The 22653-nt window shown below is 53.4% G+C and overlaps 10 protein-coding genes across 10 annotated transcripts; 6 read left to right on the top strand and 4 right to left on the bottom strand.

The window, feature by feature from the left end:
* Positions 1 to 33: 33 nt before the first annotated feature.
* On the bottom strand, positions 34 to 937 carry HMPREF1541_07972 (uncharacterized protein; the record flags this gene model as incomplete). Its single annotated transcript, XM_008722294.1, has 2 exons — positions 34 to 647; positions 691 to 937. The coding sequence occupies 2 exons, from the start codon at positions 935 to 937 to the stop codon at positions 34 to 36; spliced, it is 861 nt and encodes a 286-aa protein (XP_008720516.1).
* Positions 938 to 1412: 475 nt separating this feature from the next.
* On the top strand, positions 1413 to 2580 carry HMPREF1541_07971 (uncharacterized protein; the record flags this gene model as incomplete). Its single annotated transcript, XM_008722293.1, has 2 exons — positions 1413 to 1436; positions 1486 to 2580. 2 exons carry the CDS (start codon positions 1413 to 1415, stop codon positions 2578 to 2580), a joined length of 1119 nt encoding a protein of 372 aa, XP_008720515.1.
* Positions 2581 to 2972: 392 nt separating this feature from the next.
* Positions 2973 to 6279, bottom strand: HMPREF1541_07970 (uncharacterized protein; the record flags this gene model as incomplete). The annotated part of the gene is made up of 4 exons (XM_008722292.1): positions 2973 to 4672; positions 4724 to 4810; positions 4856 to 5221; positions 5262 to 6279. The coding sequence occupies 4 exons, from the start codon at positions 6277 to 6279 to the stop codon at positions 2973 to 2975; spliced, it is 3171 nt and encodes a 1056-aa protein (XP_008720514.1).
* Positions 6280 to 6926: 647 nt separating this feature from the next.
* On the top strand, positions 6927 to 8234 carry HMPREF1541_07969 (uncharacterized protein; the record flags this gene model as incomplete). Its single annotated transcript, XM_008722291.1, has 1 exon — positions 6927 to 8234. One exon carries the CDS (start codon positions 6927 to 6929, stop codon positions 8232 to 8234), a length of 1308 nt encoding a protein of 435 aa, XP_008720513.1.
* A 363-nt stretch (positions 8235 to 8597) lies between these two features.
* On the bottom strand, positions 8598 to 9695 carry HMPREF1541_07968 (uncharacterized protein; the record flags this gene model as incomplete). The annotated part of the gene is made up of 1 exon (XM_008722290.1): positions 8598 to 9695. One exon carries the CDS (start codon positions 9693 to 9695, stop codon positions 8598 to 8600), a length of 1098 nt encoding a protein of 365 aa, XP_008720512.1.
* A 341-nt stretch (positions 9696 to 10036) lies between these two features.
* Positions 10037 to 11504, top strand: HMPREF1541_07967 (NADH-ubiquinone oxidoreductase 49 kDa subunit, mitochondrial; the record flags this gene model as incomplete). The annotated part of the gene is made up of 2 exons (XM_008722289.1): positions 10037 to 10702; positions 10746 to 11504. 2 exons carry the CDS (start codon positions 10037 to 10039, stop codon positions 11502 to 11504), a joined length of 1425 nt encoding a protein of 474 aa, XP_008720511.1.
* Positions 11505 to 14289: 2785 nt separating this feature from the next.
* On the bottom strand, positions 14290 to 14676 carry HMPREF1541_07966 (uncharacterized protein; the record flags this gene model as incomplete). Its single annotated transcript, XM_008722288.1, has 1 exon — positions 14290 to 14676. The coding sequence occupies one exon, from the start codon at positions 14674 to 14676 to the stop codon at positions 14290 to 14292; it is 387 nt and encodes a 128-aa protein (XP_008720510.1).
* A 608-nt stretch (positions 14677 to 15284) lies between these two features.
* Positions 15285 to 16798, top strand: HMPREF1541_07965 (uncharacterized protein; the record flags this gene model as incomplete). The annotated part of the gene is made up of 2 exons (XM_008722287.1): positions 15285 to 16136; positions 16190 to 16798. 2 exons carry the CDS (start codon positions 15285 to 15287, stop codon positions 16796 to 16798), a joined length of 1461 nt encoding a protein of 486 aa, XP_008720509.1.
* A 2361-nt stretch (positions 16799 to 19159) lies between these two features.
* HMPREF1541_07964 (calcium/calmodulin-dependent protein kinase) lies at positions 19160 to 20487 on the top strand (the record flags this gene model as incomplete). The annotated part of the gene is made up of 3 exons (XM_008722286.1): positions 19160 to 19411; positions 19455 to 19611; positions 19655 to 20487. The coding sequence occupies 3 exons, from the start codon at positions 19160 to 19162 to the stop codon at positions 20485 to 20487; spliced, it is 1242 nt and encodes a 413-aa protein (XP_008720508.1).
* A 948-nt stretch (positions 20488 to 21435) lies between these two features.
* On the top strand, positions 21436 to 21990 carry HMPREF1541_07963 (uncharacterized protein; the record flags this gene model as incomplete). Its single annotated transcript, XM_008722285.1, has 1 exon — positions 21436 to 21990. One exon carries the CDS (start codon positions 21436 to 21438, stop codon positions 21988 to 21990), a length of 555 nt encoding a protein of 184 aa, XP_008720507.1.
* Positions 21991 to 22653: the final 663 nt, after the last annotated feature.

The following is a 22653-nucleotide window of genomic DNA, read 5'->3' as shown; positions in this document are numbered from 1 at the left end:
GAAGACACATACCTTGGTACATAGCGGAATCATTCATCCACCCACATCAGCCAATAATGGAAGATCGTAGACCACATTCCCGATCTTCAGCTTGACTGTGTCGAATGCAATGCTTGCCTCCGTCAGCTCAGCGGGCAGAGCCTGTTTCAATGCATCTGTGGCTGACACCGAGGGCTTGTAAAGCGTCCACGCAATACTAATGTGAAAAGGATTGTCTTTGCTTTCGGTGGTTCGTGTCTCCAAGTTCGGACTCAGCTCCGGCTCTGCAGCTTGATACAGTTCCTGTAACTTGTAGCGCCGAGCGCACGCATTGCATGCTCGTAGAAGCTTGTTCAGATCGTTGTTGGGGGGCCGTGTCAACTTCAAGACCAAGAAATACCGGCTCTTATCGGAATTGGGCACCCAATCAACAGAAACTGGACTCACTATAAAAGACCTGACGCCAGGGTCCCTGATGGCGTCCTTGACGGCTTGCTGAAAGGCATCTTTCTGCTCAGTCTCGAGTACCAGAGGAGCCGACAAGCTGATATGTAGCGGAAGTTGAACCCCCAAGTTCGACCGCAAAAAGGAGTGAACATTGGCGTCAGCCTGCTGGGCACTCTTAATCATAAAGTCAATATCTTTTTCATGCCGCTCCTGGGGATACCCTGCACGGGTTAGCACCAGGTTGGTAGCAGGGGAAATACCCACATTCAAGATAGATGTGCGTTGGCCAATTGCCTTCTTTGTGAGCAACCTGCCTTACACGCCCACCATGTAGGGATGGATCGTCCTCGGCGGCAGTTCGCACATTGGTCGCGTAAAGCGAGAAGAAGGACGCAGGCAGGGTAGGCACAGCTTTGTTCAGGCTAAGCTTTCTTCGTTTGGGTGCCGGTTGAGGCTCATGAAGCTCATCCGCCTCGTCAGCGGAATCCGAGTAGTCGACCAGAGGAGCCATGCCGTCATAGGCAAGTGTGCCTGCCAAGCGTCGATGAGGTGGACAAGGTCGTGGAAGGTCTGAAGTATGGAAGTCCCGGAATAGCACAGCCCCGGAGGCATGGGCAACGGTCACAGATAAGCACAATAAGCACAACGACTCTCACATGAAGACGAGTCTCGGACTGTGGTGATTGGCGAGGTTTGAGCAGAGGTGGGGAGGGAGTACGTGTGCGAAGATCGAAAAAAAGAGACACAAACCCCAGTCACCCGATGACGTCGATGGTGATTGGTGGTGGTGGTGGTCCAGCTGCCACCCAGGGACCACCACCAGCACCCAGTCACGATCCATGCTCCCGCGGCCATACCAACAGTCGCTAACGGTCAAGTGGGAGATATACCTCCCAGCCGTCTCCCCGTCCATTCTTCTCCCCAGTATCTGACCTATACACCTATAATTCTCCCGACTTGCACAATATCGTACGACTCCAGCTAAAATGGAGCCCGGCACAAAGAACTGGGTGCGCATCAACCTCCAGCATTCCGCACGACGTCACTAACTGTCAATAGGCCACAGAATATCTCATCGACCCTATAAGTGCACCGCAGCCCTCTGAAGAAGACGGCCCAGGCACTTCCTTCCGCCCACAAGCGCAACCGCCCACTCCAACGTCGCCCTCGATCACCAAAAGTGCCTCGGTGCGCAGCTCAGGCTCCAAGCTCACAAAGAACAATCCATATCGCAAGTCCCTCGGCTCCCCTCCGCCCGTCCAAGATCTCGCTCGCAGCTCCTCGCTGAAATCGCCATCGGCCTCGACAAAGGCTTACCCCTCGCCACCCCCGTCTGCGTCCCCCCGCGTTGCCAATCATCCACCAGACACCCTCCAACCCCCAACCCAACATCGCCGCCGTGGCTCTTCTCTTAACTCTAAGTTCCCGGGCGACATGTCGCATCGTCCTCTCGACCAGCTAGCGCATGAAAAGCGAAAGGCCGATCGCGCCCGACAGACCTCCCGCAAGCACCGCATTCAGCCCGACACGATCGACAGTCTCGACGATGCGGCGGGCGCCGCATACCACCACGGCGGCCCTTACGACGCAACGCTCTTCGCACGCAACAACTCCTCTTCCGGCCCACTCGGCGCCCTCGTAGACTCCAACGAGGAGACTCTCCGCGCGACGCCGAAAGAACGCATCGCCGACAGCCTACAACGACATCGACCGCTCGACGGTGTCGCGACCTACGCACCCGGCGAGATGGACCGCAACGGCCACCTGTACCAGTATGAGGAGGGCAGCAATATGATGGTCGACGCCAACCCGGCCGGCGGTGCCTACAAACAGTGGCCCGGTGTGCAGTACCACCCGGACGACATCAAAGGCAAAGGCGAGCCGAGCTACTCGATCGAAAAGGCCCTCAAAGACCACCGGCTGGAGAAAGGCGCCTACCGCGACCAGCCCGAGCAGCTCGGCATGGAGATGAAGTCCCAGCCCCACACCCGCCACGCGAGCAGCGGCTCCGCGACCGGCGCGCTGGCCAGCACCGGTGTCTTCGCCGAAGGCGGCAGCGGCGATGGCCAGATGAAGCGGTCTGGCAGCTTGAGCACCGGCCTGAAGAAGCGCTGGGGCAGCGTTAAGAAGCACATGCACCGAGATTCGGAGTAGACTGGGGAAGGCTCGAGGAGCCCTTCTTAGCACACGAAGAGGCCCGTCGGTGCAAAACGAAACAGACGGAAAACATTTTCAGCTCCACGCGAACGAACGGTCGGTTCTTTTTTTTTTTTTGGTTGACAATACTTGGGCAATGTTATTTATGGGGAGGAAGCTCTTTACGTGAATACTAGGTGTATACCGGAGCAAGGCTCCATGAAACGAAGACCGGGGTAGGGTATGGGATTGGAAAGAAAGTCTCGAATGTCAATAATAGACACACGGCCCAACCAACAACACTCATGAGCACATCACACAGACGGTGCTATTTTACATAGCCGAGCAAAAGCCACAGCCACAAAACACCCATCATTAGACCATGCCTCCTTCTGAAATTGAAATCCGGCTCAGTCGAAATCCATCCCTTCCACCCCCATCAGCCCGAGCATCCTCCCCTGCCACCTTCCCCCCATCTCATGCCACTTGACCTGCAACCCAGCAGCCAACGCATTCCACTGCAGCCCACCGCCCACGCCCTCAACATCCACGACCGGCACACCCCTATCTTCCAGCCCACCCACCCACCTCATCACCTCCGCCACCGTGGCCCCCAGCTCCGTGATTAGCCTCTCCTCCGCCGCCCGCCCAGCCTCCACCGTCAGGTCCAACACCACCAGCAACAGATGCAGCACCGCCGGCAACACCACCGCATCCAGTGCCAGCGCCTGGCCCGTCAGCGCCTCCAGCAGCACCAGCGCCTCGCGCGTAACCGTTCCTAGCTCCACGGCATTGGGACCCAGCGCGTTCAACACGATGATCAGCGTCTGCAGGTAGAGCCTGATGATGTTAGGGTCGAAGATGCTGCTACTTCGCGTGAAGCCGATGGTGTTACTGGACAGCACCAGACTCAGTCGACTGCAGAGGGGCAGGAAGAAGCACTCGGCCAGCAATTTGTGCAGGTCCTTGGGAATGCGCTTTGTGCGCGCCGCGGCTTGCTCTTTGCGCCGTTTCTCGACGTCGAGCCGAGAAGAGAAGGTCCGCACCTTGAGGACGTCGGGGCCAGAGAGTTTGTCGGCGGCGGCGAGCGCTAGGGGCTGCATGGTGCTGTGCTCGATCTGGCGGGCGGTGGATTCGATTGGTGCGTAAATCGAGGCGAGACGTGGTGGAAGCTGTTGGGATGGGAACGCAACACTTGATTCGGAGGTGGGAGTAGGGGTATCCAAGCCAGCAAACTCCCGGGCACCGATTCCTAGGGTACTGAGGATGCTGGCGCGTTGATCGAGTGAGTAGTCACCTTCAAAGTACAACGACGCGAGCCAGGGTGCGATGAGCCGAGGCTGGGAGATGAGGCAGGCGATGAGTGACTCTAGGCGAAGACGATGGAGTTCGGCGGTGTCGAGAATGGGCGACCTGAGGTTCATAAGGGCAGAAGCAACGACTTGAACATTGTCCGAGATCTCGGTGCCAAAGTTGGCTTTGCGTCGGATCAGCGACGGGGCGGTTTTGAGTGCCAGCTCTATCACATCTGGCTTTTCGTCACTCTGCAACTGTTTGATAAGGTCAATTATGTAGACAGGGGCTGAAGGCTTGTCCCGGTTGATAAGGGTTGGATCATCGTCAGAGTCCGATGGGTCTTCGTCGGGCTTCTGATAGGGTATCAGGTCTTCGTCTTCCGATTCCTCGCCTGGGTCATCCTCAATCTCCTCAATGGCGATGATCTTGGATTGCTGCGGTCGGGTACTTCTCCTTACTTTCACTCTGGGGAGGATGTTGGATTCAATAGGGTCAGGCTTTGGGGTGTAATCTTGGGTCCTCAGCTTCTGGATGCTGCCAACTTCATCCTTGATGTTCACAAGATCTAACAAATGCTGGCTTTCGTCGGCCTCGAGCTCATCAACGCCAAAACTCATGGCCTTCTCAGGGCCATCAACAAGTCTAGAGACCGCCGTCGCAATGATCATGCCAAGCAAGCGTACCCGCGGCACAGAGGCGGAGAGTCGACTCGACACAGTGTGAAGAAATACTCCGCTCTTGGACACAAGCCTGATTGCTTCTGGGTTCATACGATGCAAATACCCAATAGTCAAGAGTAGTACCTCAGCCATTGCTGGTCAAATAAGTAAGCACAGGCGCTGCTGATATCCGTGATCTCACTTACACTCTTGCTGTAAGATAGGGTTGTGCTGGATTTGCAGCTTGTCGCCAAAGTTCTCTAAGCACTTGTCCAGTATACTCTGTAGTTTGTCTGAATGGGTGTTAGCAGCTCTAGAGCTATACGAGATGCACTTACCCTGACGGAGCGCCAATGTTGCAATAACGGCCCGACGGGTGTCAAGACCAAGACTTGCATACTTCCCATTGGTGCTTGTTAGCCACTGAACGATATGATCCTCCAGGACGGTATTATTCTGAGCCATGCCGGAAACCATGGCCGCAACTCCTCCTACATTTGACTCGCTCTCCAGCCCGTTCTTTTGTGACGGACTAGTGACAGGCCCATGTCGCAAATATTTCCGGACCAGGTCTCGCAGCATGGCATCAAAGAACAGTCGCTGCTCTTGTGCAGTGAGATGGTTTAACAACGTCCGTAGCGGCGTCCACAGCGCCTGGTTACCGAGCAGTAGTGAATGATAGAGCTCAGATACGAAAGTGTCTGCTGGATCAGTAAGGGTAGTACTCACAGGCATTCGACTCACCTCGATAGCCAAGATTGAGTGCCCGCTTCACAACCTGAGCAAGCATAACCCACGCTTCCAAGTCCTGTGGACTGAGATCAATCGCAACAATTGCCACGTTCTTGGCAAGCCATTTGCAATACTCGTTGCCGTCACCCAACCACTTTAAGCGACCTGTCGATATGTGTCCTGCGGTCATGGCTTGGGCAACGAATGACAGTATTTTGCTGCCCCCCACCAATGACACCACCTCTTGCCAGTGTAGACGGCGCTGTGTTTCCTTAGGAGATAATCTTCGAGCGTCTCGCAGCATCATGCCGAGGAACTGTTCTTTATGGAGCACGAGTTGGAGGACGGCGATGGTATCCTCGAGGATAGAGGTGTTTTCTCTGGGGTTTGCACCGAGCTTCCTGATCTGCATGAGGAGAGCTCCAATTCCTGCGACGCTTCGAAAGGTGAGCACGATCAATTGCTTGACTAGCTCGTGTTGCTTAGGTAGCTTATGGATGCGGAGGACGGGCCAGTGATCGGGAATGGTGACAGTGACTAATGCATTAATGATCTGGGAAGCGTTCGGTCCAGTTACATGCACATTGAAATCATGCTTGCCCTGGATTCCACATTCAAGGTACTGAAGGACGGCGAGGAGATCTTCGTAATCAGGTTGGCTTTTGAGTATTGCCTTAGCATCATCGGGCAGACTGTCGATGGTATCGCTCTCTCGGTTCAGGTACGACTTCTGGAGGAAAGCAGCCGATTCACGCTTCCTTCGCTTATCAGAGGCAGGATCGGCTTCAACAGTCGTCTGTGAAGAGGCCTTGGATGGTTGCTTGGAGATCTGAAGATCGAAAGAATCACTAGTGCTAATGTCGTCGCTGCTGGCGGTAGAAGTAATCTCGAGAATGGACCGTTTCGATTTCGCGCTGGTTGGTCGGTCTGAGTTGCTGTGCTCGCGCAGTGAGAGGCTCTCGAACTTATCGATATTGCCCTTCACTTTACCTGCGGATTTGGACCGTTCGAGGTTTAGTAACTGATCCATCTGGGATAATGAAGTCGAGAGCCAATGGCAAGATCGCCAGACGCCACTTTGCGGGAGATGTGTGAGGAACAACCAGGTTGGACACGAGACTGCAGCTGTATTAACGTTGGGGCTGGCGCTTGGAATTCGTCGAGCAAGAGCGACCGAAGATGTCCATCTCCTCTGATTGTCTCGACGGTGGAGGCAACCTCGTGGTCGAAAATCGATCCGCAGACTGAATCGCCCCTGATGCCGCGCTTGATGCAGGAGTTCGGAGGGGTTGTAGCTGAGAAGATAAGGCTAACAAGGCAAATATTCGGCGCTATCGAGTGCCAAGGCGCTTTGGAGGCAAACGGGCAGGCATCCAAGCATCGCTCTTACCTTTAGCTGCATGTGTCATCTTACGCCGTCTCCAGGCACTTTTCGATCTTCCAGGGCTCTTCTGGATTCTGTTCAAGCTGCGAAACGCCGTGCCAAAGTCACCTGATAGGTCCGAATCTGCGGAGGGACGCCTAGTGGATAAGTGCACTTCGGTGGCGGTTCAGGTAGCAAACAAGGCAGAAAGGCTACCTCGACATCTGGTCCTGGCTGTTCGTCCTCAAAACCTCAATCAGATACTTGGGACTGAGACATACCTCCATCGTCACCTTTAACCTATTGTCGGCATCATGTCCATCCCTGTGTCCTCGCTCCTCACAAATGGCGAGCCGCCCCACTCGAGTGAACGATGGAAGTATCTTCAGCGCATCCTAGAGACCGAATCGCCCTACTCGGATGAACTCTATCAACCAGGACCGGAGGTAATACAGGCGGTAGCTGCTGCTAAGATTCTAGTCATCGGTGCCGGTGGTCTCGGGTGCGAAATTCTCAAGAACCTGGCGCTCTCTGGCTTCAAGGACATTCACGTTATCGACATGGACACGATCGATGTCTCTAACCTCAATCGGCAATTTCTCTTCCGTCAAGCAGATGTTGGCAAGTCTAAGGCTGAAGTGGCCGCCGCCTTTGTGCAGCGCCGCGTGCCCGACGTCAAAATTACACCCCACAACTGCAAAATCCAGGATTTCGATGAAGACTTCTATATGCAGTTCACGCTCGTTGTCTGTGGCCTTGACAGCATCGAAGCCCGCCGTTGGATTAACGCTACGTTAGTCGAAATGATCGACCACGAAAAGCCTGAATCTCTCAAACCACTAGTCGATGGCGGCACAGAAGGCTTCAAAGGCCAGGCTCGTGTCGTTCTACCCTCCATCTCATCGTGCATCGAGTGTCAGCTGTCCATGCATGCACCCCGCGCCGCTGTCCCACTCTGCACTCTTGCCACCATCCCACGCCAGCCACAACATTGCATTGAATGGGCGCACATCATCGCTTGGGAAGAGCATCGCAAGGATGATACCCTTGATACTGACGACCCCGAGCACATAACCTGGCTATACACCACAGCACTTAAGCGTGCGGAAGAGTTCAACATCTCTGGAGTAACATATTCCATGACTCAGGGTGTTGTCAAGAACATCATTCCTGCGATCGCCTCCACCAATGCCATCATCGCCGCCGCATGCACGAATGAAGCCCTCAAGATTGCATCCTCTTGTGCACCTTACCTGGACAACTACATGATGTACACCGGCGACTCCGACGGTGTCGGACTGTATACGTACACCTTCCAAGCAGAGAAGCTGCCAGACTGCCCCGTCTGCGGCAATATGGCCAAGACCGTCGTTATTGACCCAGACACAAGTCTCGAGGATTTCCTAGCCAGCCTGGCCGAGCGCGCGGAGGCACAACTAAAGAAGCCGAGCATTCGTACGGAGGCCAAGACACTATACTACCAGGCGCCCCCGAGTCTGGAGGAGACGACGCGTCCAAATCTGAAGAAGAAATTGAGCGAATTGGTGGCAGATGGTGAAGAGGTGGGCGTCAGTGATGCGGCATTTGCGATTAGCTTCAAGTTCAAGCTGGTTTACAAATGAAGAGAGAATGTAGACTCGAAGACTGATGTTGCCATCACGGTATCTAGAATTCAGCCGTCTTTACACGCCCAGCGTCCCCTTTTCCTCATTTGCTCCTCCTCAGCCTCCCCAGTCGAGATCTGGTGGGGCGGGCTCCAGCCACTGCGGCCAGTCCCGGTGGACGCTAAGAAGTTCGATAATGCAACTTCTGCTCCAGATTGCAGACCGGAAAGCGTGTCTGCTGAGTCGACTCCGGTTGTCGCTGTTGCGATCAGGGTGTAGCCTGACGCTGCGTCCACCCAATATTGCCGTGGACAAGCCTCCTCGGCATGCTCTCTGTTCATTATGATATCCCGCGCCAGAATCGCAGGGCTGACCGTCACTTCACCCATCTATCTCTTCCATTGCTCTGAGAAGCCTCTTGGCCTTGTACTTCAGCACGCCCACGGCATCCGAGAACAGAATGTCACTGGGATACTGGCCCGTACTCTCGACGCTGAAGATGAAGTGATCCTGTCGCCGGCCCAGCTTCACCTTGCCCTTGAATTCGTCGTGTCGGAGACATTCTCGCGATACTGTGTCTTCGAAAGGGTTCTTCACCACTGCTTTCTCATCGCCTTCTCGATCCGCGTACACAGGGTTGCCGGAAGCCACGTCCGAAGCCGTAACGCGTTCCAGGTCGATAACGCCGGGCGAGAAGCACCCCTGGAACTTGACCGCATCGGCACCGAGGATTGGCTTCAATATCGTGATCATAGGCATGAGCCTGTAGGTTGCTGTCGCCACAGGGCTGAATTTTGCGTGATCCTTGCCGACTCCCAGATGCGCATGCATCGTCATGTCGAGTTCCTGTCCCGGGCGCATTTTCGCAATGAGGATCTTTTCCGACACGGGGCTGATGGGATCGCCTGCAAATTGCTCTTTCTGCCGTCCTTGCTCTATCCATTGGATCTGTTCGCTGTAGACATTGCCGTTGATGTGGTTATCGCTACCATCAGGATTCCGCATGCACTTTGCTTGCAGCTGAAAGACAACAGTGTTGTAGTCCGTACGATCCATTCCCTTGTAATTCTGCTCGTCGTTGGGTGCAAAATACCATTTCAGCCATTTCAGGCCACTGATCGAGCCGCGGAAGGGTATTAGGCCTAATCGGTGGGCGAGGACTTCGTCGGCGATCACAGACGTATTGTTCTGGACGTAGACTTTCTCGATGGCGAGCGTGGGGACTTCGGCGAGAAGTATACGACGGAAGGCATTGGCGATAGAGGCATCAATGCCAACGAGAGAGAACACGGCGTCGTGTGTCTGGTTTTTGTGAAACTCGACAGTCAAGCCGTCGCGAAATTTTTGGAGAGACCAAGAAGCGTCCTCGCCAGCGTGATGGCCAGGGAAGTCGGTGGACGTGATGTTGGTGACAGTCTCCGCATTGATATGAACGGTCCTTCGCCGGGCATCCTCATCGTCATTGGCAGTGGAAGCCATGGCCGGCGTTGTAGACCAGGACAATATTCTCGACGTAGAGTCGGCTGCGGGGAGTCCAAAAACTTTTTGGAGACGTCCCTCGACGTCCTCAGGCAGTCTCCGGCGCGCGAGAGCCGCAGACTGGCAGAAATCGCAGTGAACTCTATATCCGTTTAACTCCTGGATTCTGAGCTTTTGCCAGCCAATCACAGGCAGCCAAAGCTTCAGCTTGTCATCGACTCCGAGTACGTGAAATGTAGATGAACCACGACTTGACTCTCCCCTCTTCCCAGCATCCGCGCTCAGAACTGGCCTCCACCGATTGAGTTGTCTACGCCGGGCGTAGCCCAACACTATCGACAATGGCAGTACCGTTTCGCCTCGCGCACAGCGCGAAACGTTTGTGCCTGCGACCCTCCTTCCAAAGTGCCCTTCGCACACCCCTCTTGAGCCGAGCCGCATCCACTACCCCCCGAAGATATGCACAACCTACCGAGGATGCGCCACTGACAATGAAGATAACCGAGACTGATCAGTCCTTCACGAAGAATCTGGCCGACGAAGATCAGAAGCCAAACAAGGTCCCGGACACTAGCTTGGGCGATGAGTACGAGTCTCGCAAAGTTCGCCACTATACCGTCAACTTTGGCCCTCAACATCCCGCTGCGCACGGTGTATTGCGATTGATCTTGGAGCTCAATGGTGAGGAGATCATCCGTGCGGATCCCCACGTTGGTCTCCTGCATCGCGGCACAGAGAAGTTGATTGAATACAAGACATATCTCCAGGCCTTGCCCTACTTCGACCGTCTCGACTATGTCTCTATGATGACCAACGAGCAATGTTTCTCCTTGGCCGTCGAGAAGCTTCTCAATATTGAGGTTCCTGAGAGAGCTCAGTGGATTCGCACACTGTTTGGCGAGATTACCAGAATTCTCAATCACTTGATGTCGATTCTCTCGCATGCTATGGATGTTGGTGCTCTGACGCCTTTCTTGTGGGGCTTCGAGGAGCGTGAGAAGCTGATGGTAAGTGGCTTGGCATCTCGTGTGATGACACTGACAAGTACAGGAATTCTACGAACGTGTGTCCGGTGCTCGCCTGCACGCAGCTTACGTCCGACCGGGTGGTGTTAGCCAGGACCTTCCACTTGGACTTCTGGATGACATTTATGCCTGGGCTACGCAATTCGGCGACCGTATCGATGAAACCGAGGAACTTCTCACAGACAACCGTATCTGGATCGGTCGGACGAAAGGCATTGGTGTCGTTACGGCAGCTGAGGCTCTCAACCTGTCCTTCTCCGGAGTCATGCTCCGCGGATCCGGTGTGCCCTGGGATATCCGCAAGAGCCAGCCATATGACGCCTATGACAAGGTCGAGTTTGATGTACCTGTCGGTATCAACGGTGATTGCTATGACCGGTACCTCTGCCGAATGGAGGAGTTCAGACAGTCATTGCGCATCATCCACCAATGTCTGAACAAGATGCCGCCTGGGCCAGTTAAGATGGAGGACTACAAGATCTCACCGCCGCCAAGAGCTGCCATGAAGGAAAATATGGAGGCTCTCATCCACCACTTTCTACTCTACACCAAGGGTTACACTGTGCCCCCTGGCGATACCTACAGTGCGATCGAAGCTCCAAAGGGTGAGATGGGTGTCTATGTTGTGAGCGATGGTAGCGAGAGGCCCTACAGATGCAAAATTCGAGCACCAGGTTTTGCTCATTTGGCAGGATTCGACCAGGTGAGCAGGGGCCATCTCCTTGCTGATGCCGTCGCCATCATAGGAACCATGGACCTAGTCTTCGGAGAGGTTGATAGGTAGTAACGACGTCGTCGTTGTTGTCGTCGTCGTCTTCGTCTTCGTTGTTATCGCCAGCGGAGGAGGACGAGGAGGAAAGGCATTTCCACCGGCCTTGGCGTTTGTACATATGAATCCACTAGTGTCGAGGTAAAACCTTATTGGGCCTTGGCGGAACGTTCCGCATGCGCCTAGACTTGCCTGCTCCCGTCCCACCGCTGTGTATACCAACCAATACCATATTGTCCGACCTGTCTCTGTCCCACAACGTTTACTGAGTTCATTCTAGACACAACGTATTACTCGTTTATCGGCTTGCTCAGGAGCACCTTCTTCATGTTATAGGCTGTTCAATCTCATTCAGAACTCAAACAACATTGAACATCAACGCAAGCACACAAGAGCTTCAATTTAGGTGAGCTTGATCTGAGGTAAAGTCGTGGTAACGTGAGCCTCGATGGCTCTCTCAAGACAGTCTGAAGCCTTAAGTGTCTTTTAGCATCTGAGTCTCGAATCATTCCGTAGCCAGGACCACTTCATTCGGATCTGAGCGGACGCTGAATAGTAGGATAGTTCCCGAAGAGCCGCAAGTCAGCTGCGTTCAATGCGAATTGGAGCGTATGGTGACGTGAGACCCCACGACTCGCTCAGGAGCATCTAAAGCACATGTAGTCAGTTAGCCAACTTAGACTCAAAGGGTTGACAGGCACCGGTGCGTTGGAATTCAGGTCATCTCATAACACATCAATGTTGAACCATAGCTTGACTTCTCGCTCGCCGGTGCCTGTTTATTTGAGTACTGTTGTAAGACTTCTGAATAGAGTGGAATCAGTAATTGGCTCTGAAACGAGCGCTCAAGCCACTCCTAGGCAAATCAACGTGTTACATGTTGGAGGCTATAGTATGTATTATAGTCTTAATTTACTTGTTGATATCAGAGGGTTTGGTACAGTAGTAGTGGCCCAGGTGGGGACCTTAGTCTAGAGGCCTTAGGCCTGCTGTATCAAGGGCGCAATGAGAGGTTCCACTGCACGGCCTTTGATACTGGCCAGACTCTACAGGAGTTCCCTTGCAATAGCAACTTATCAAGAACGACATAAGTGGTACCTGGAGCGGTCGACAAAGTACCTGCTCTACAGCGAGTAAACCTAAGTGGTGCCGAGATAGTAGTTACCAGATGGTGTCCAGAGGTATCTAGAAGGACCTGTACTACTCCTGGCCGTAAAGCTGTTATAACTCGAGTGGACGATTATACTTAGACACGACTGCTGATACAAGGAGGACACCAGCATCCGTACGCGGTCTAATATAATACAAGGATATGTGTATCTGGAGGGCGCCAGCATTTTTGGGTTATTACCTAAGAAGATGTTGGGGAGGGCGCTGGCCATTATCAGTAGATCAAGCAAAACATGTAATGTAGCTATGAGGAGGGCACCAGCACTTATTAGTAATCTAATATAGTGCAAGGACAGGTGTATCCGGAGGGCACCAGCATTTTTGAGACGTTACCTAAAGATTCTCGGGGAGGGCGCTGACATTTATCAGTGGATGAAATGAAATTTGTAATATAGGTACAAGGAGGGCACCAGCACTCACTAGAGGGTCCATCTAAAGGTGAGGATCTATACCTTGGGAGGGCACCGGAATTTCTAGGTGGTGGTCTAAAAAGATGTCAAGGAGGGCACCCACGTTTATTAGTGCACTCAGCCGAGTAGAGAATACATATATAGGGAGGGCGCCAACAACTATTAGTAGTATCATCTAAAGCCATAGGTGGGATATAGGGAGGGCACCAGCGACTATTCCGTACTGTCCTTAGGGGCCACCGCTACTGGTTGGGGGAAGGTGCCAATGTTTTCTTTTGAGTTGTGCTTCAAGGAATAGCGAGGAGGGCACCGGCAATTATAGTGATCTCACTGGAAATTTTGGATATATGTATGTGGAGGGCACTGGCAGCTATAGTGATCTCTCTGGAAATTTTGGATATATGTATGAGGAGGGCACTGGCTATTATAGATGTTGTCACCTAGTGTCGGGGATGTTGGTAAGAGGAGGGCACCAGCACCAATAAGAAATGCTTGCCCGAGGACGTGGATGGGTGTCCCGGGAAGGCACCAGCGACGATCAGTAAACTATCCTGAAGGTGCTGATAGATGTACCGGGAGGGCGTCGCACAGCCTCACCCGCAGGTGTGACATGCGCTTCAAAAGGGCATCAGCAATGATAGTCAGCCTCTCCAAAGCTGCAATCAAAGCTGCTCTACAGAAGTCACTCTGGATCAGTATCGCTAAACCTACAACAGCCAACGAACTGATTCTTTGCGGACCAATCTTGCGTAAAGACATGATAACCGGAAAATAATTTATGGGACAAGTCACGATGAGGAGCGAATAAATGCATGCTTCATGCTTGATCAATATGCTTGCCATTATCACTGGAGGTGGCTACTTAGGAATTTATCGCGTCGATGTCAACGAGTTACGCGTTCCGAGGGCGCCCAGGCATCTGAACCATTCGCTTCTCCGCCACTGCTGAAAGGCAAGTCGGTGAGGACTTGCTTCCTAACGTGTCATGCGTTCAAAGCTAGTCAGCGATCTTGTAGAGCGCCGGATCACCAGGCTTTCGCATGTGTCGAGGACGCTATTCCCAGGTTCTTCTTCGTCCGACACATCGTGATTATCTTCAGGAACTGGCTACAAATGAGCCAGAGCAAGCGCACATAGTGATGAACTTACGGTGAGTCTTCTCGTCAACCTTTGGATCAGATCCATACTTTTTCGGCACCCAGGGCTTCGTCGCAGAGGCATCATTGCTCGTCGGGACCCATGAGCCGAACGAGTGACATGTTCGCCGCCTTCAGCTCCTTCTTGTTAGACTCGGAAGATTGCTCCATCACGCTGACGATAGCAGCCCGAAGGCGTCTCAGCGCATGCTTCTCTGGGTCGGTGAAGTCGCTAGCAGGGAGATTTGTGAATGGGTCATGAAGGAAGTCATGGAATTCCTCTGTTATGGGGGCCTTGCGGCGATTGATGTCTTCCTTGAGTGCGGCTGCGGGTGCGCGGTCATCTGTTCCAGCGAGTGTTGCCTCAGCCTTGACTTGTGTGTCGAGAAGTTGTCGGAGAACATTCAGCTGATGGTTGGGTCCTTGCGGGACAGTTGGCGCAGCTGGTTGTTGGCTTTGGTGTGGAGGCATGATGAGATCTGTAGGGGACTGTAGTCAAGTTCGGAAGGGATGAGCAATAGGCTAAGAAGAAAGGGTAAAGTGGACGACTGACCAGTGGCTCAGTTGTCTGGCTTAGCGGCTTGGAAATTACCGGATATGGTTAGCAGTGAAGTGTCCGCTACCCCATCGGGACTTTGCTGCTTTCACCCACAACTTCACATCCTCCACTACCTCAACAGGACTTCGCTACCCTCACTAATGACTCTACGTCCACGACTATCTTATCAGCACTTTGCTGCTCTCACCTACAACTTCATACCCACCACTACCTCATCAGGACTTCGCCGCCCTCACTAATAGCTTCACATCCACTCCTACCTTATTAGCACTTCGCTGCTCTCACCTACATCTTCACCTCCACCACTACCTCATTAGCACCTCGCTGCTCTCACTGACAACGTTGCGTTCACCGCTACCTCATCAGCACTTTGCTGCTCTCACCTATATCTTTGCCTCCACCAGTACCTTATCAGCATTTCGCTCCCCTCACTGACGACTTCGCGTCCACCACTACCTCACCGACCGCTTCGCCTGAATTTCCCAAAGCTGCTCTCGATATTCCTCTCATTACACACAACATGGCGGCCTCCGTCATCAAGTCCGTTGACCAATATGCCTTCAACGTGTCGCTCGTTGCCTACGATCATGGTATCGAGAACGTGCCGCACAGCCAGCGCCTGGGCTTCAAGGACATCAAACGCAACACGAAATTGTCCACACTAGATGATTCGCAGTTCAGGGTACCTCCTTCGGAGGCGACGCCCCAAGAACTTTCCATTGATCAGAGTGAGAATGTTGGTGTTTGGGTCGGCATGCTCCCAGTCACTGGTCGAAGCAAGGCCGCAAATGAGAATGCTAGCACCAAGACTGCAGGCGAGAAGAGCACCAAGGGAAAGTCCGTCAACACTTTAGCACTTCAAGGTGGCTACAAAGTCCTATCTACAGATTCAAAAGCTCTGAGAGTTGTTGTGCCAACGAACAAGGATACTGCGAGCTACTACGCTCTCGCTGACCAAGATGAGACCGGCCTTTGCGACGGACTCGGCATCGTCGTGAACGATGTCTACTTCTTCCCACAGTATCGGAACGACGATCAGACCGACAAAAACAAGCGGAAGAGTGAGTGGAGTGAACTGGTCCGCAAAGTGAGCAACCCAGAGAAGAAAATCACCTACTCCAAGCACTACGACAAGACTAAGTTTCAGGTTTCACCTAAGCGAGCTCTCACGAATGAACTGTCAAGTATTATCAACACATTCCTTGCGGGAGGTGATAGCACCATCCTGCAATCCGCCATTGACCTTATCGACAAGGCTGATACCGACGGAGCGTTCATGCCCCCTCCTAGCAATAGGCACATCTTCAAGTTCTCTAGCTCAAGAGTACCAATGACAGGCGAGGAATGCGAAGCGGCACGCTTGGAACTGCTGGTAAGTAAACGTCTCCCACGTTTTGTGTCATATGATCTAACGCTCCTCACCAGGATCTCGCTCCTGCTCTCAAGGACCTCCCCATCAGCACTCAGAACCTGAGTTACATGAGTGCCGGCATTGTTGGCAGTAAGATTGTGCTGCCATATGCTCATACTCGAGCCTTCATCGTCGACTTCTTGCGTCGTCTCGAGGCGTTGGAGTTCAATCCCGACGATAGCGCCGAGCTGAATGAGGCTGTAGTTCGCTGCAGGGATCATGTCCGCTACCAGATCGGTGGCAAGTCTAGCTACGTCGAGCCAGCTAGTGAGCCAGGTGATGTCGTGCGTGGCGTCCTCCATGCCGAGATACACAAATTGCAATCTTTTAGAACCTTCACCCACGACTCCATCCAAGCTTTGAAGGACAGCCAGGGGGATAGCGCCATCAGTACCGCTCCAACCCTGCCACAGATCTGGACCAAGTACGGCCTCTCTCCAGACGTGGACTCTGCCAAGTTGTATGCCATGGGCGTCCATCGTCACAATGTTGAGGCATTGCGTTGCATCTTGCGGCCACTCGAGCAGATGATCGACGACCATTGCAAGATTATGCAGGAGCTCTCAGCAAGCCTCCCACCGGCAGAGTCAAAGTCCGATAAGGGAGACGCCCAGGAGATCTAGTGTTCTATGTGCCATCATCACGAGGATTCTGGCTACGTAGACACTGCGAGGCAGAAGGAACAGCCCAGGCAACGTCTAGACCTTAGCTTATCAGTAAATTGCAAGGCCAGCAGGGGTTGATAGAATTGACAGGAAGGCTCCCGGGATTCCTTAGAAGGTCACGTCAAGACTCGACAAAATTGATTGCTGCCCTCACGGCCCGGGTTGCGTTGACACTATCAGGCTCTAGACTAGTAGTGACAATGACTTTGGTGGGGTGGTGCCTTGCCATCGTTGTATCGCCCCAGGATGCATTACTATGGAGTCTTTGGCATCTATGCCTGGACCACCCTGCTCTGTGATCTGTACCACCTTTGCCATCGTCTTGCTCAGATCCTGCGGTGCGGCGGGCCGCGTGTGGCGCACGGTCAGTGGTCGCCGAGCCCTCCTGCCCGCCGTCAGGCTGTAGGGATCCTCACTGTTGACGGCCATGACCTTCTTCGATTTGCGCTGAGAAGGATTGGTGACCTCTGAATGAGTCCCAGGAGCCTTCGTGTTAGTTTTGTCGATTCTGGTGGGCTGGATTCAGCTTTGTTGACTAGCTATGGACTCTTGTACAGCTCCGTGAGGACATGCGGTTGGGAGGATCCATTGATCCTAGAAATCCAACGGCCTCTCCCTCCCTGACCCCTCCCTCTCCCTGACCTCTCTGACCTCTCCCTCTCTCTGTCCTTCCGTCATGCTCATAGAGCTCAACGAAACAATTTCGCAGCCAGTAATTGACGGTTACAGGCACCTTCACTGGCTATAATTCATAAGCGTGCAAAGTATTTTGTGGAGGTCAGCTCTCAAGACTCGACAGCCACGCCGACCTCACAGACAACCTACTCAGTCTGTCCCCATCGGTTATCTCTCCATGTCTTTCACCTGACCCTCTCTCGTTATCTCTAAACTCGTTGTCGCTCTGACCTTGCCACATCTCTGAATCTTGACACTTCCTAGCTGATTTGTAGAGCAGTTATTATTATAGTAACAGGCTTCACCTCCTTCTAGAGCAGTTTCTCACTGGGGGTCTGGACATGCTCTGATACCACTGATACCATGAGCAGACGCACTTTGGTTCTCTCCGGGCCACCAGCGTTATTCACATAACAGTTTGACGACCTGGGCGATCACAGACTGGGTCGGGTTTCACCTGTCTCTCATGTGCAGACTGATAGAGATGCACTGGTGCATTGACATCTTTGCCGGGGTCCAAGGCATCACATGCAGAATCCCCTGCGGACAACGAATTTCATTGTGATGCATGGTCGGCTCCGGTAGGGAGAAGCTTTCTGTGAACGGCTCGTGGTACTGCAGAGTATGGATAACAGTGTTGCTGAACATTCAAAACTCCTCCAGTATGATGAAATCCGCAAGTCATTTTGAGATGCTGGCCATACTCCGCTGTCGCATGTAAATCAACAGACAACATAAAATATTGTAGAGTGCGTGGGCAATAAAAACGAAGTTACCACTCGAGTCACAGCTTCATCAAAGGCCGAATCGCTTTTGTATGGGTTTTCCCTATTTTGCTCATTTTTTGCGAAGTGTAGATCTGCAGGTGATATATTGATGTCGAGTGCATAATGCGAGAGCGATGGATCCGAGCTCCCATTCAAGATTCGTCGATCCGGAACCTTTGGCGACGCGTATCACCAAGAACACGAGCTTGGGACCTTTGGTGGGCTTCAGCTGCGGACTCAGCCACGCTCCACCAAGCCCGTAGCGGCACCAGCGGGAGCGCTCCAAACACCCGAGAGGGGCTTTTTGGCCCCCATCGTACCAATGCGCCCACGCATAAGGTTGACTGAATCCTCCTGTTACTTCTGACTATCGCATCACAGCTCCTGATCAAGCGACGAACAGATCCTGCCCAATTCCATAAAGGCTGCATCAGCCTGCTGCATACCGGTGCTTACCTTTGCACCACTCTGAACCTCTCCGCATACTCGCTAGGCACCGTCTTCTGCCCCGCACCCAAGACACTTTGACAACACTCGAGCAAGCAAGGCAGACTTTCCACACACACGAGTCCGGGCCTGCTCATCCGTTGCAGCTAGGGTTACGAAACAAAACCAGACTCGTCTGCCCCCAAATAGGTCTTTCCTGCGCTCGCTTCGGCGTTTCTCGTTTCACATCCGATCGAGCCCCCCATCAGTCAAGAACAGGCAGTTGCCTGCCCTCGCAGATATGGCCTGTAAGTCACGCATACACACCTAGTCTACCCAACGCCTTCCCAGGCGCTCCTAGCACATTCATTATCCCTCCGTCAACATGCCTAGCTTGTTCAACACATCGCGCCCCGACTCTGACGCTGACGCTCCATTCACAGTCGCTGGTATGATCAACCGGCTGCATGGCCAGCCCGACAGTTACGATAAGAAATCCGCCTACAAATTCGGTCGAACTCTGGGTGCAGGCACGTACGGAATTGTACGCGAAGCAGATGTCAATGGGCAGAAGGTCGCAGTCAAGATCATTCTCAAGAAGAATGTCAAGGGCAATGAGAACATGGTCTACGATGAGTTGAAGATGCTACAAAGTGTCCAACATCCACATATCGTCAGATTTCACGATTGGTTTGAGTCAAGAGTAAGTACAGTCGAAAGTGGGTGACTCTGGCTGACGCCGTCAGGACAAATACTACATCGTGACCCAACTTGCGACCGGCGGAGAGCTCTTCGACCGGATCTGTGATCAGGGCAAGTTCACCGAGAAGGATGCCTCACAAACCATCAGACAAGTCTTCGAAGCGGTGGACTACCTCCACGACAAGAACATTGTCCACCGAGGTACGACAAGCACAGGCACGTAGAGCCCTGCTAACGAACGCAGATTTGAAGCCCGAGAATCTACTCTACCTGACGCGAGATCCCTCGTCCCAGCTCGTACTCGCCGACTTCGGTATCGCGAAAATGCTGGATAACCCTGGAGAGGTGCTCACTAGTATGGCTGGCTCCTTTGGCTATGCAGCGCCCGAAGTCATGCTCAAGCTTGGTCACGGAAAGGCTGTGGATATGTGGTCATTGGGTGTCATAACATACACTCTGCTCTGCGGCTACTCTCCGTTTCGATCGGAAAACCTGACGGACTTGGTCGAGGAGTGCAGGAGTGGCCGTATCGTCTTCCATGAGCGATACTGGAAAGATGTCAGTCAGGACGCTAAGGACTTCATCAAAGCTCTACTCCAGCCCGATCCCAAGAAACGTCTGACCAGCAAGACCGCTCTTGCGCATATGTGGTTGACGGGTGCTACTGCCTCTGAGCACGATCTGTTGCCCGAGATCCGCTCGTATGTGGCCAAAGCTAAGCTCAAGCGTGGTATAGAGCTCGTCAAGTTAGCCAATCGCATCGAGCAGCTCAGAATGCAGGAAGAGTCGCCGGAGGCAAATGATACCGCCGATATCCCGACCGGCGCTCCCGGTGCAGCATCCTTGGCTGTCGAAAATCAACAAACCCGAGGTGTATCCCCAGGCAGAGGTTTGAGCACAGAAGACTCCGGCGAGAGCAAGATGGGCAATGCTGCCAAGTCACAAATCTTCCGCGAGGTTGTACTGGCCAAAGTGAGAGAGATGAAGCAGGACCAAGAGACGAGCAAATTGATCGCTGACGCGACAGAAGCGCATGAGAGGCGGAAGAGCTTTCAGGGCGGAGACAGGCCGAAATAGACATGGCCGGACATGATACCCAACGGCTGCTTGGACGCGTTTTCGAAAAGGATTAGGTGGTTATTATGACGAGGACAAGCCTGCTTCTGAGGAACCTTCAGGTTGCAAGTGACATGACATAAGATATTCTTCTGCAAACATAGTCTGTTCGTCTCCTTGAATGCCTAGCCTCGTCGGAGGTAGAACTGCTCGATGAGGCTATGACGATCTCCAGCTTGGTGTCTTCGGGCCCGCTGCCGATCTGGGCGGGCAGTCAATGATTTATTTGCGCCTCACCAACACAATTGTCATTTGCCCACAACGTTCACTTCAGCAAGCACTACTATATTCGTCTCGGTCAGTTCAGTGGTATTTTCCAAGCCTTAGACTCGCGACTTTTGACGCCAAACGACGCTAGATCCTACGTGACCACGTGAACTGCTGCCTACCTGAGTTACCCGACCTTCTTCCGCCCATCGTCTCGGTACCTGCGCTTCTACCTTCTACACATACAGCCATATCCAGCCATGTTCGCCGCAAAGAGACTGGGAAAGGTAGATTGGTACCAACGTGTGTTTAGTAAGACCCCGCTAACGCGAATGACAGGAGCTACAAAAGGTATGAATACGAGCGGACCGTCTACCTAGTCAATGTTGCCCCGCTTTGCCGGAGTCATCGAAGTGACCAACTGGCCGTATAGTCCACTACATGAGACGCGCAAGCCGCGGTGAGGTTTAAAGATGGGCGTATGCTGATGTGAATCCGACTAGGCTAAGCAAAAACTACCACCTGGCATCTCGATTGCCAAAGCAGACGACTTTCGCGAATGGCAGATGGATATACAAGTGCTAGATGATAACCCGCTGTACAAAGGAGAAATAGTAAGAGCACCAAGCCATCACCGTTCAAGGAGATGGGGAGACTCCCTGGCGACCTCTGTGGAAGCGGCCGTCGAGCAGAGTCCCATCTATGAAGGGCCATGCCCTGCCCAGCCCATTCCACCCGCCCTCCGCAACCACTGACCCGCCAACGCAGTACCGCCTCTCCTTCATCTTCGGGCCCCAATACCCAATTGAAGCCCCCGAAGTCTCCTTCATCAAAGTCGCTCCCTCCAGCACCCCACAACAGCAGCATCAGCCACCGTCAAACACCGCCTCCAACCCCATAGACCTGACATCCGACTCCCAACCACCAGCACCTCCTCCCGCGACTCCCGACAACGGCGCCCGCCCCATCCCCATCCACCCCCACATCTATACCAACGGCATCATCTGCCTCGACCTCCTCGGCTCCGCCGGCTGGTCCCCCGTCCAGAGCGTCGAGAGCGTCTGCATGTCCATCCAGAGCATGCTGACCGGCAACACCAAGAACGTGCGGCCCGAGGGCGACGATGCCTTTTGCCAGAGCATGGGCGTGCGCGGGCCGAACGGCTGGAGCAGCAGTAGCGGCGGTAGAGGATGGGGCGGCGGTGGCGGCCGAGGCTTGCGAGATGTCCGCTTTGCGTATGACGATGATACGGTCTGAGTTAAGTTGCCTGGCTGGCTTTTACGCTGTGAGGCAGCCTCCGGCTGGGTAGTACGATTATTGGCGCACCAAGCCCGAAAGTGACCAACGACTCAGCTCTATGCAGGGAGGGCAAGGGAAAGAAGGGGACGGGAAGGTGGACTTCTTCTACAGGATATATTCTCAAACGAGCGATGGCGAATCTGGCGTTTTACAGTGAGACAGTTTCACTCGCGAGGGCAACAGGCACCCCAACCAAGCAGACAGCGGACATTCATTGCATCGATGAGGCCGATCGCAATCAGCTATCACAGTTACAGTCACAGTCACATCTACGAGGACCACGATATACACAACGCGGGCAGTTCTCGACTCTGTTCCAGTGGTAGCCCGTCGCCAGGATCTAGATAAGCGGAGCGGGTTCGTGGTGGCTTATGCAGCGTAATACTTAGAGACAGAATGGTCATAGAATCACTTCATGCCACACTGCACTTGCGCCATCAAAGGAGTCAGACTTTGCAAGGCGTGGCCCCTCGTTCGAGTACTTTGCGGCTGGCATCAGAGGAGTATCGTATCGTACTACTATGTACTCATTCCGCGACATTCTGAAAAGACGCTCGAGCGCCTTGTCCCCTGTCGGAACTGAATTCCTCTGTACTCAATCACCATCTCTAGCGCCGACAC

The sequence above is a fragment of the Cyphellophora europaea genome (genome assembly GCF_000365145.1).
Source record: "Cyphellophora europaea CBS 101466 unplaced genomic scaffold supercont1.8, whole genome shotgun sequence".
NCBI lineage: Eukaryota > Fungi > Ascomycota > Eurotiomycetes > Chaetothyriales > Cyphellophoraceae > Cyphellophora > Cyphellophora europaea.
This window is presented reverse-complemented; position numbering and strand designations above follow the sequence as displayed.